This window comes from Mustelus asterias, chromosome 14, assembly GCF_964213995.1.
Source record: "Mustelus asterias chromosome 14, sMusAst1.hap1.1, whole genome shotgun sequence".
Classification (NCBI taxonomy): domain Eukaryota; kingdom Metazoa; phylum Chordata; class Chondrichthyes; order Carcharhiniformes; family Triakidae; genus Mustelus; species Mustelus asterias.
The window spans coordinates 85968976-85981902 of record NC_135814.1 but is presented as its reverse complement, the minus strand read 5'-3'; the positions used below and the strand labels follow the sequence as shown (position 1 = coordinate 85981902).

At 51.7% G+C, this 12927-nt stretch overlaps 1 protein-coding gene across 1 annotated transcript in view; it reads right to left on the bottom strand.

The window, feature by feature from the left end:
• The window catches only part of vps16 (VPS16 core subunit of CORVET and HOPS complexes), a 61746-nt gene extending 52422 nt beyond the window's left edge, over positions 1-9324 (bottom strand). Inside the window, exon 1 of the mRNA XM_078227724.1 lies at positions 9046-9324. Coding sequence (XP_078083850.1) covers positions 9046-9095 — 50 coding nt within the window. The 5' untranslated portion in view covers positions 9096-9324. The remainder of the gene's footprint in view (positions 1-9045) is intronic.
• Between the last annotated feature and the right edge of the window lie 3603 nt (positions 9325-12927).

Genomic DNA, 12927 nt, shown 5'->3' with positions numbered 1-12927 from the left:
TTGGAGTATTGTGAGCAGTTTTGGGCCCCGTATCTAAGGAAGGATGTGCTGGCCTTGGAAAGGGTCCAGAGGAGGTTCACAAGAATGATCCCTGAAATGAAGAGCTTGTCGTATGAGAACTCTGGGTCTGTACTCATTGGAGTTTAGAAGGATGAGAGGGGATCTTATTGAAACTTACAGGATATGGCGAGGCCTGGATAGAGTGGATGTGGAGAGCATGTTTCCACTAGTAAGAAAAACTAGAACCAGAGGGCACAACCTCAGGCTAAAGGGACGATCCTTTAAAACAGAGATGAGGAGGAATTTTTTCAGCCAGAGAGTGGTGAATCTGTGGAACTCTTTGCCACAGAAGGCTGTGGAGGCCAGGTCATTGAGTGTTTTTAAGACAGAGATAGATAGGTTATTGATTAATAAGGGGATCAGGGGTTATGGGGAAAAGACAGGAGAATGGTGATGAGAAAAATATCAGCCATGATTGAATGGCGGAGCAGACTCGATGGGCCGAGTGGCCTAATTCTGCTCCTATGCCTTATGGCCAAGAACAGATCATATAGACCTCAATACTTTGCACTAACCTTTGCACGAATCACAAAAACTCAGTCTGCAGGTGCAGCAGGTGATCAAGAAGGCGAATGGAATGTTGGCCTTTATCACGAGGGGGATAGAATATAAAAGCAGGGAGGTCTTGCTGCAACTGTACAAGGCACTGGTGAGGCCGCAACTGGAGTACTGTGTGCAGTTTTGGTCCCCTTATTTGCGAAAGGATATATTGGCCTTGGAGGGAGTGCAGAGAAGGTTCACCAGGTTGATACCGGAGATGAGGGGTGTGGCTTATGAGGAGAGATTAAACAGATTGGGTCTGTACTCGCTGGAGTTTAGAAGGATGAGGGGTGATCTTATAGAGACATATAAGATAATGAAGGGGCTGGATAGGGTAGAGGTGGAGAGATTCTTTCCACTTAGAAGGGAAACCAGAACTAGAGGGCACAGCCTCAAAATAAGGGGGGGCCGGTTCAGAACAGAGTTGAGGGGGAACTTCTTCTCTCAGAGGGTAGTGAATCTCTGGAATTCTCTGCCCATTGAAGTGGTGGAGGCTTCCTCGTTGAATATGTTTAAATCACGGGTAGATAGTTTTCTGATCGATAAGGGAATTAGGGGTTATGGGGAGCAGGCGGGTAAGTGGAACTGATTCGCTTCAGATCAGCCATGATCTTGTTGAATGGCGGGGCAGGCTCGAAGGGCCAGATGGCCTACTCCTGCTCCTATTTCTTATGTTCTTATGTTCAATACCACTTTTATCGACCTGACCAAGACCATTCACACGGTAAGCAACGAGGACCTTTGGAAAGTAATAGAGAAATTCTGCTGCACTGAGAAATTCACCACAATAGTTTGACTGTTCAGCAGAGGCATTTTTGTGCGTGTCTCGATGGTGTTACCCATTCCCAGCACTAGTGGAGTTAAACAGGGTTGTGTGCTTGCGCCAATGTTCTTTAACATGCGTTTCTACACTATACCTTCCATGATTGTGATCCTGGCATTGAACTTAGATATTGCATAGACAGGAAGCTTATCGATCCGAGATGACTTCAGGCAAAGACCAAGGTCACCAAGGAGATACTTCGCTATTTTCTGTTTGTCGATAAATGTGCACAAGCTGCTGGTTCAGAGTTGGACATGCAATGTAGCATGGAGTTGTTCTCCAATGTATGCAAAAACCTCAGTTTTACAATCAGCTTGGAGGAAGCTGAAGTAATGTACTAGAAAAACCCTATATCAAGCCCTAGGTTTCAGTCCATGACCAGAATCTGACGCTAAAATACTGCCCCTACTACCTTCCGCGGGAGTTCACCTCCATTATCCTGACGGCAGTTTACATCCCACCCCATGCGGACGTGAAGATCGCGCTGGATAAAATATACACCACAACAAACAGCCTGGAGTCGAACATCCTGAGGTCTTGTTCATTGTGGCTGGCGACTTCAATCAGGTCAAGCTCAAGAGCGTACTCCTGTTCCATCAGAGGCACAAACATCCCAGACCATGCTCCACAAATATCAAACATGCCTACCGCTCAATAGCCTGCCCATACTTTGGCAAATCAGACCACAAGGCTGTGCTCCTGCTCCCGGCTTACAAGCAAAAACTGAAGCAGGAGAATCCGTCAAAGAAAGTCGTGCAATATTGGTCTGAGGAATCGGATGATCTCCTACGGGATTGCTTAGAGTCAGTATTTAAAAACTCTGCAACCAACCTGAATGAGTACGTCACTACAATAACTGACTTCATTAGTAAGTGTGTAGAAGACTGTGTACCAAAGAAGCAAATTCCCGTGTTTCCCCAACCGGAAACCATGGATGAATAGGGATATCCACTGCTTCTGAAGTCTAGGTCTGATGAGTTCAAGTCAGGCTGTGGAATTCGCTTTCGGAAGTTGGATCAAAAACTGATGGGACACAGGTTTCTCCGCAAACCTTCTTTATTGCATCGGAGGAGGGATCGCTAGACCATGCGCATCAAGCATGGGTTCGTGAGTCTCTGTCTGGCTTACAAAACAGTTTTAGTTATACACGACGGAGATACACCCACATACTTCTGTTAGCCAATAAGGGCATAGCTGTATTGTTACATTTTGATTAGATTACTTTCAAGAACAAAAGGCGATAACCACGTAAGGGCATGGCTATTAAAGTTTCTGATTAGATTACTTTCAAGAACAAAAGGCCAATCGATTAGGTCCTGCCCACCGAAGCCAGAACCACAATTACCTATCAGCAGTTTCTTTAACGTGATCATTAGTTTCGGTGAGCCTTGTCGCCCACGCCTCAGGCCCTTTCCATAACCGGTTTATCCCTCAACTGATTCCTAGTTACGCGTCCCAATTTTAACCCTTTCCTCTTCTCAATCTACCTTATACACATTCTCAAGGCGATCATGACCTATAGACGAAAGCCAGATATGATCTAAAGAGATCCATCAAAGATGCTAAAAGACAGTACCGGATCAAGTAGAGTCCCAGGCTAGCCACACAGACATCTGCCGACTATGGCAAGGTCTGCAAGACATAACAGGCTACAAGATGAAGGCACATAAAATCGCCGGCTCCAACGCACCCCTCCCTGATGAGTTCAATGCATTCTACGCCCGTTTTGAACAAGAGGTCAGCGAGAGCACGCCCTCGGATGAACCTGTATCTGAGGTCACCATTGCAGATGTCAAAGTAGCCTTCTCGAAGGTCAACCCACGGAAAGCGACTGGCCCAGATGGGGTATCCAGACGAGCACGCTGATCCTGGGTGGATCAGCTGGCGGGGGTATTCACAGACATCTTAAACCTCTCTTTACAACAATCTGAGGTCCCTATCTGCTTCAAGAAGATGACCATCATCCTAGTACCAAAGAAAAGCCAAGCAGCGTGCCTTAATGACTATCGTCCGGTGGCTCTAAAATCCATCATTATGAAGTGCTTTGAAAGGTTAGTCATGGCACAAATCAATTCCAGCCTCCCGGACTGCCTGGATCCACGAGTTTGCCTACCGCTGCAACAGGTCCACAGCAGACGCCATCTGCCTGGCCCTACGCTCACCCCTGGAACACCTAGATAACAAGGACACCTATGTCAGACTCCTTTTTATTGACTACAGCTCAGCCTTCAACACCATTATTCCTACAAAACTTATCTCCTAACTCCAAGGCCTGGGCTTCAGCTCCTCCCTCTGCGACTGGATCCTGAACTTCCTAACCCACAGACCAAAATCAGTAAGGAAAGGCAACAACACTTCCTCCACGATCATTCTCAACATCGGTGCCCCACATGAGATGTGTCCTCAGCCCCCTACTATACTCCTTATACACCTATGACTGTGTGGCCAAATTCCCCTCCAACTCAGTTTTTATGTTTGCTGACAACACCACCGTAGTGGATCGGATCTCAAACAATGACAAGATGGAAAACAGGAATGAGATAAGAGAATCTGGTGAACTGGTGCAACGACAATAATCTCTCCCTTAATGTCAACAAAATGAAGGAGATTGTCATCGACTTCAGGAAGCGTAGTGGAGAACATGCTCCTGTCTACATCAACGGGGAAGAGGTAGAAATGGTCGAAAGCTTCAAGATCACCAACAACCTGTCCTGGTCCCCCCCCCCCATGCTGACATCTAGCTAAGAAAGCCCACCAACCCTCTACTTTCTCAGAAGACTAAGGACATTTGGCATGTCAGCTACGACTCTCACCAACTTTTACAGATGCACAATAGAAAGCATTCTTTCTGTTGTATCACAGTTTGTGTGGCTCCTGCTCTGCCCAAGACCACAAGAAATTACAAAAGGTTGTGAATGTAATCCAATCCATCATGCAAACCAGCCTCCCATCCATTGACACTGTCTACACTTCCGACTGCCTCGGCAAAGCAGCCTGCATAATTAAGGACCCCGCGCACCTCGGACATTCTCTCTTCCACCTTCTTCCGTCGGGAAAAAGGATACAAAAGTCTGAAGTAATGCACCAATCGACTCAAGAACAGCTTCTTCCCTGCTGCCATCAGATTTTTGAACGGACCTACCTTGCATTAAGTTGATCTTTCTCTACACCCTAGCTATGACTGTAACACTACGTTCTGCACTTTCTCATTACCTTCTCTATGAACGGTATGCTTTGTCTGTATAGCACGCAAGAAATACTTTTCACTGAATACTAATACACGTGACAATAATAAATCAAATCAAGAATCTGTGAGCAGTGGATAAGTTCAATTATCTTGGCAATACTCTGGAGCTGTTAATAGAAACATAAAAGATAGGAGCAGGAGAAGGCCATTTGGCCCTTCGAGCCTACTCTACCATTCATCACGATCATGGCTGATCGTCCAACTCAATAACCTAATCCTGCTTTTTCTCCATAACCTTTGATCCCATTCGCCCCCAAGTGCTATATTTAGCCGCCTCTTGAATACATTCAATGTTTTGGCATCAACTACTTCCTGTGGTAGTGAATTCCACAGGCTCACCACTCTTTGGGTGAAGAAACGTCTCCTCATCTCCGTCCTCAATGGGTCTACCCCGAATCCTCAGTCTGTGACCCCTGGTTAACATAGAACATAGAACAGTACAGCACAGAACAGGCCCTTCGGCCCACAATGTTGTGCCGAGCTTTATCTGAAACCAAGATCAAGCTATCCCACTCCCTATCATCCTGGTGTGCTCCATGTGCCTATCCAATAACCGCTTAAATGTTCCTAAAGTGTCTGACTCCACTATCACTGCAGGCAGTCCATTCCACACCCCAACCACTCTCTGAGTAAAGAACCTACCTCTGATATCCTTCCTATATCTCCAACCATGAACCCTATAGTTATGCCCCCTTGTAATAGCTCCATCCACCCGAGGAAATAGTCTTTGAACGTTCACTCTAGCTATCCCCTTCATCATTTTATAAACCTCTATTAAGTCTCCCCTCAGCCTCCTCCGCTCCAGAGAGAACAGCCCTAGCTCCCTCAACCTTTCCTCATAAGACCTACCCTCCAAACCAGGCAGCGTCCTGGTAAATCTCCTCTGCACTCTTTCCAGCGCTTCCACATCCTTCTTATAGTGAGGTGACCAGAGCTGCACACAATATTCCAAATGTGGTCTCACCAAGTTGCAGCATAACCCCACGGCTCTTAAACTCCAACCCCTTGTTAATAAAAGCCAACACATCATAGGCCTTCTTCACAGCTCTATCCACTCGAGTGGCAACCTTTAGAGATCTGTGGATATGGACCCCAAGATCTCTCTGTTCCTCCACAGTCTTCAGAACCCTACCTTTGACCCCGTAATCCACATTTAAATTAGTCCTACCAAAATGAATCACCTCACATTTATCCGGGTTAAACTCCATTTGCCATTTTTCAGCCCAGCTTTGCATCCTATCTATGATTCTTTGCAGCCTACAACAGCCCTCCACCTCATCCACTACTCCACCAATCTTGGTGTCATCAGCAAATTTACTGATCCACCCTTCAGCCCCCTCCTCCAAGTCATTAATAAAAATCACAAAGAGCAGAGGACCAAGCACTGATCCCTGTGGCACTCCGCTAGCAATCTGCCTCCAGTCCGAAAATTTTCCATCCACCACCACCCTCTGTCTTCGATCAGATAGCCAATTACCTATCCAATCGGCCAACTTTCCCTCTATCCCACACCTCCTTACTTTCATCATAAGCCGACCATGGGGGACCTTATCAAACGCCTTACTAAAATCCATGTATATGACATCAACTGCCCTACCTTCATCAACACACTTAGTTACCTCCTCAAAAAATTCAATCAAATTTGTGAGGCACGACTTGCCCTTCACGAATCCGTGCTGACTATCCCGGATTAATCCGCATCTTTCTAAATAGTCGTAAATCCCATCCCTAAGAACCTTTTCCATCAATTTACCAACCACCGAAGTAAGGCTAACCGGTCTATAATTACCAGGGTCATTTCTATTCCCTTTCTTAAACAGAGGAACAACATTCGCCACACTCCAGTCCTCTGGCACCATCCCCATGATGTGGAGATGCCGGCGTTGGACTGGGGTAAACACAGTAAGAAGTTTAACAACACCAGGTTAACAACACCAGGCTCCCGGGGGAGGGGGGGGGGTAAAGCGGGCTCCTGGGGGGGGTAATGCGGGCTCCCGGGGGGGGGGGGGGGAATGCGGGCTCCCGGGGAGGGGGGGGGGTATAAATTCTGTTTGTGAACAGAATTCCCACTCACCTGAAGAAGGGGCTTAGAGCCTCGAAAGCTTGTGTGGCTTTTGCTACCAAATAAACCTGTTGGACTTTAACCTGGTGTTGTTAAACTTCTTACCATCCCCATGGACAGTGAGGACCCAAAGATCAAAGCCAAAGGCTTTGCAATCTCATCCCTTGCCTCCCAAAGAATCCTAGGATATATTTCATCAGGCCCAGGGGACTTATCGACCTTCAGTTTATTCAAAACTGCCAGTACATCCTCCCTCCGAACAACTACTTCCTCCAGCCTATTAGCCTGTAACACCTTCTCTTCCTCAAAAACATGGCCCCTCTCCTTGGTGAACACTGAAGAAAAGTATTCATTCTGGACATACAAACCATCAGGGACATCCTCCCTGCATCTACTCTGTCTGGTCCTAATATTGATGATGAGAAAGGTGACATTGATAAGCAAGAATTGCCAAAGCAACGGTAGCCTTTGTCACTGACTTCAAACATCAATCTGGGAACAAAGAGGAGCAAGTCTGCTCTCCAAACTTAAAGTCGACAGAGCAATAATCCTGCTCACTCTGTTCCACATACGTGAGACTCGGATTGTGTACTACGTCAACCACTTTCACTTGGGCTGTCTTTGAAAATTTCTGAATATCAGATGCCAGGACAAAACACTGACGTATTCACTTGAACTAGCTTCCCAGGCATCCACACCATATTAAGACAGTCACAACTATGTTGGGCTGGTCAGGTAGCCAGAATACCTGACACTTGCTTACTAAAGCAAATCTCCTATAGAGAGTTTGAGTCTGGGATGCAATCTCATGATGGTCATAGGAAACACTATAAGGACACTCTTGATGCTTCACTCAGAAGTTTTGATCGTGATTTCAATTTCTGAGAGAAACTTGGCCAAGATTGCTGGCCTACAATAACCAAATAGAAAGATGGCACAGCCTCCTTCGAAAGCAAGCCCATATCAGAAACAGAGAGAAAATACAAGAGGAGGAAAACCAGAGCCAGCAACTCATCCAAAACTCAAGTGTCTGTAGCATCCTATTTGCAGTATCTCAAGTGCAAATCAGCCTTGGCATTCAACTATCTACCAACTAAACCCCACCAAACTCATAATGAAGAATATGGTCAACTTCGCTCTGGGCTGAGGGGCTGAAGCGGCCCATGCCCACCCCCCAGCTCATGGGATACAGGGGGAGAGGGGGGGTAGCAGGGCTCCTGGACTCAGGGGACAAGCGGATGGGGAGGGGGTGGTGTGTGGAGCGGGACCCCAGGGGTGGGGGGGGGGAGCTGCAGGGGTGAGGAGGCTAAGATGGGTCCCAGGAGGGGGCTGGTAAAGCGGGCTCCGGTGGGACCGATAAAGCGGGCTCCCGGGGGAGGGGGGGGTAAAGCGGGCTCCTGGGGGGGGTAATGCGGGCTCCCGGGGGGGGGAATGCGGGCTCCCGGGGAGGGGGGGGGGTAAAGCGGGCTCCCGGGGAGGGGGGGGGGGGTAAAGCGGGCTCCCAGGAGGGGGGGGGGGTAAAGCGGGCTCCCAGGAGGGGGGGGGGGGGTGGTAAAGCGGGCTCCCAGGAGGGGGGGGGGGTAAAGCGGGCTCCCAGGAGGGGGGGGGGGGGTAAAGCGGGCTCCCAGGAGGGGGGGGGGGTAAAGCGGGCTCCCAGGAGGGGGGGGGGGTAAAGCGGGCTCCCAGGAGGGGAGGGGGGGGTAAAGCGGGCTCCCAGGAGGGGAGGGGGGGGTAAAGCGGGCTCCCAGGAAGGGGGGGGGGGGTAAAGCGGGCTCCCAGGAAGGGGGGGGGGGGTAAAGCGGGCTCCCAGGAAGGGGGGGGGGGGTAAAGCGGGCTCCCAGGAGGGGGGGGGGGGGTAAAGCGGGCTCCCAGGAGGGGGGGGGGGGGTAAAGCGGGCTCCCAGGAGGGGGGGGGGGGTAAAGCGGGCTCCCAGGAGGGGGGGGGGGGGTAAAGCGGGCTCCCAGGAGGGGGGGGGGGGGTAAAGCGGGCTCCCAGGAGGGGGGGGGGGTAAAGCGGGCTCCCAGGGGGGGGGGGGGGGTAAAGCGGGCTCCCAGGAGGGGGGGGGGGGTAAAGCGGGCTCCCAGGAGGGGGGGGTGGGTGTGAAGGGGGGCCCCGGGAGGGGGGGTGTGAAGGGGGGCCCCGGGAGGGGGGCCGGGGGGGGGGTGGTCCCGGGTGAAGGGGCAGGCGTGGATTGCGGCCTCCGCCTTCAGTCGCGGGATTGATCCCAGGCCTGGGCGGGCGCTGTAACCGGAGCCGGGGCTGTGTGTTTGCGCCCTGGGCCGGGGCCTCCCTCCCGCGCACACCGGCACTAACCTGTAAAACACCTCCCCCAGGGGGTTCCAGTTTGCCGTCACGAACGCCATGAGTGCGGCCCAGCCTCAGCCGCGGCTCCGGCTCCCTGACAACAACAAAGAGCGCCTGCTCCACAGGCAGCTCCACCCGCCTCACTGGGCAGGGCTGCTCCACACACACTGCTGTTAGTCTTCAAAAAACATTACATTATTTCACCCGCTCCAATTTCCCCACAATAATTAGTATTTATATAAACTTTGGGGGCATAGACAGGATAAACACAATTAGCTTTTTTCCCCCCAGGGAAAGGGGAAGTGAAAACTAGAGGGCACAGGTTTAAGGGGAAAGATTTAAAAGGGACCTAAAGGGCAACTTCTTCACACAGAGGGTGGTGTGTGTATGGAATGAGCTGCCAGAAAAAGTGGTTGTTTAATTTTATTTATTAGTGTCACAAGTAGGTTTACGTTAACACTGCAATGAAGTTACTGTGAAAATCCCCTAGTCACCACACTCTGAAGCCTGTTCGGGTACACTGAGGGAGAATTTAGCATGGCCAATGCACCTAACCAGCACGTCTTTCAGTCTGAGAGGAAACCGAAGCACCCGGAAGAAACCCACGCCAACATGGGGGGAACGTGCAGACTCCGCACAGACAATGACCCAAGCCGGGAATTGAACCCAGGTGTGGTGAACCACTGTAGTTGTTTGTTTATGTGATAGTTTATGTGATATGTCTGGACACGCCCCTGCTGCCTCAATCCGGGACTCTGCCCTCCTCGGGGTATAAAGGTGGCTGCTCTCCGCCCCTTTTGCCTCAGTTCAGATTAGCTATCGGTTTGGGAGTGCTCCAGTTCTTTGTTAATAAAAGCCTGTTGCTTCGCAACAACGAGTCTTTGCATAATCAATGGTGCATCAATTTTATTAACAAAAATTTTGGGATGGAGCAACTCCTGAAACCTGATAAATTGGACTTGGATCCACAGGCTGTTGGGGCCTCAAACTCTTTTGATCACTGGCTGCGCTGCTTCGAGACCTTCATCGCCTCCTCCTCCGCCGTCATCGTAACCGACATCGACAAACTACACGTGCTCCACGCCCGTGTCAGCGCTCACGTCTTCGCGATGATCCGAGACACGGAAACTTACCAGGAGGCAATCGATCTCCTCGAGCCAGTACAACCGGCAGCCGAATGAGGTCTACGCCAGACACCTGCTGGCCACTCGCAGACAGCAGCCAGGGGAATCGACTGAACAATTCCTGCACGAACTGCGTGCACTCGGCAGAGCCTGTAACTGCAAGGCCGTTTCAGCCGCCCAAAACGCCGATGACCTGATCAGAGATGCCTTTGTCGTGGGCATCAGGTCAACCTATATCCGGCAGCATCTGCTGGAACAAGGTGGGCTGGACCTGAAGAAAACTGTGGAGCTTGCCAGCTCGCTGGAGGTGGCTTTCCGGAACCTCGAGGCCTACACCCCCGACCACGAGGGCGACCGCAGCCATCTCTGTACCCGGGAGGGCCGCAAACCTACGTCACGCCCCGTCCCGACGCCGAACTGACCGCTGCGGCAGTCTCCGGAGGCCCGAGGTGCTACTTCTGCGGCCTGGAGAAACACCCACGACGACGGTGCCCGGCGAAAGACGCAATCTGCTCCGGCTGCGGTAAGAAGAGTCATTACCTGAAAGTTTGCAGGGCAAAATCGGCCCCCAGGCCCAGCAGCGCCGCGTGCGATCCGCGGGAGGCACTGTCTTCGATGCCATCGGCCGTGTGCGATCCACGTGTGCCGCCATTTTGGGAATCATCCACCGCATCGCCTAATCCGACAGTGGCCTTGGTCGCGTTGGACCAGTCCAGGCCTCACCAACTTGCCTGGTCGATGATGGACATCAAGGTAAATGGCCACACTACTAACTGCTTATTTGACAGTGGGAGTACGGAGAGTTTTATCCACCCTAACACGGTGAGGCGCTACGCACTGCCAATGCAGCAATCGACATCCCGGCCGGTGAATGTCCTCGACTACTGTGTAGCAACTCTGACTGTACGGGGCACGGTGTACGGGAAGTGCAGGCTCCTCGTGCTGCCACAGCTCTGTGCTGCTGTATTACTGGGGCTAGATTTCATGTGTCACCTTGGGAGCGTCACCATGGTGTATAATGGGCCTTTTCCCCCAATCTCCGTCCAAAACCCACAGCTATCAGACCAGCCACCGCGCACCACCTGTGGTCTCTCGATCCTTAAAGTCGCCCCTCCCTCGCTCTTTGAACACCTCACACCCGAGGTGTGAGCCCATTGCCACCAAAAGCAGACGGTACAGCGCTGGAGATAGAGCGTTTATCAAGTCCGAGTTGCGACGCCTCCTGGGGGAGGGGATCATTGAGGCCAGTACCAGCCCCTGGAGAGCCCAAGTGGTGGTTGTTCAGACTGGGGAGAAACATCGCATGGTTATTGACTACAGTCAGACCATCAACCGATACACGCAGCTGGATGCGTATCCCCTTCCCCACATCTCTGACATGGTCAATCAGATTACACAATATCGGGTGTTCTCCACCATTGATTTGAAGTCTGCATACCACCAGCTCCCTATCCGCCTGGAAGACTGCCAATACACTGCCTTCGAGGCGGATGGCATTCTCTATCACTTCCTTCGGGTCCCCTTCGGCGTCACCAATGGGGTCTCGGTTTTCCAGCGTGAGATGGACCGAATGGTGGACCAGAACGGGCTGCGGGCCACCTTCCCGTACCTGGATAACGTCACCATCTGCGGCCATGATCAGCAGGACCACCACGCCAACCTCCAAAAATTCCTCCACACCGCCACACTCCTCAACCTGACCTATAATAAGGAGAAGTGCGTATTCCACACACACCGCCTCGCCATCCTTGGTTGTGTTGTGGCAAATGGGGTCATCGGCCCCGATCCCGACCGCATGCGTCCCCTCCTGGAACTTCCCCTCCCCACCACCCTCAAAGCACTGAGGAGATGCCTAGGCTTCTTCTCATACTATGCCCAGTGGGTCCCCAATTATGCGGACAAAGCCCGTCCGCTCATCAAATCCGCATCCTCTCCCCTAGCGGCGGAGGCTCTGCTGCCTTTGACCGCATCAAAGCAGATATCGCGAAGGCCAGGATGCACGCTGTCGACGAATCCACCCCATTCCAGGTGGAGAGCGATGTGTCTGATTTTGCCCTAGCCGCCCCTCTTAACCAGGCGGGCAGACCCGTGGCCTTCTTCTCGCGCACCCTCCAGGGCCCTGAAATTCGACACTCCTCTGTCGAAAAAGAGGCACAAGCCATCGTGGAGGCGGTGCGGCACTGGCGCCACTACTTAGCTGGCAAATGGTTCACCCTGCTCACGGACCAACGGTCCGTTGCCTTTATGTTCAGTAACGCGCAGCGGGGCAACATCAAGAACGATAAGATTTTGAGGTGGAGGATCGAGCTCTCCACCTCCAATTACGACATTTTATACCGGCCTGGGAAGCTCAATGAGCCCCCAGACGCCCTGTCCCAGGGGACCTGTGCCAGCACGAACCTAGACCGGTTACAGACTCTCCACGATGACCTCTGCCACCCGGGGGTTACCAGGTTTTTCCACTTCATCAAGGCCCGGAACCTGCCCTATTCCATCGAGGAAGTCAGGTCTGTAACCAGGCACTGCCAAGTCTGCGCGGAGTGCAAGCCGCACTTCTATCGGCCAGACAGAGCGCACCTCATCAAAGCCACCCGCCCTTTTAAACGCCTAAGCGTTGACTTCAAAGGCCCCCTCCCCTCCTCTGACTGCAACATATACTTCCTCAACGTCATTGATGAGTATTCGCGGTTCCCGTTTGCTATTCCCTGCCCGGATATGATCTCGGCCACGGTCGTCAGGGCCCTGCACAGCCTCTTCACCCTGTTTG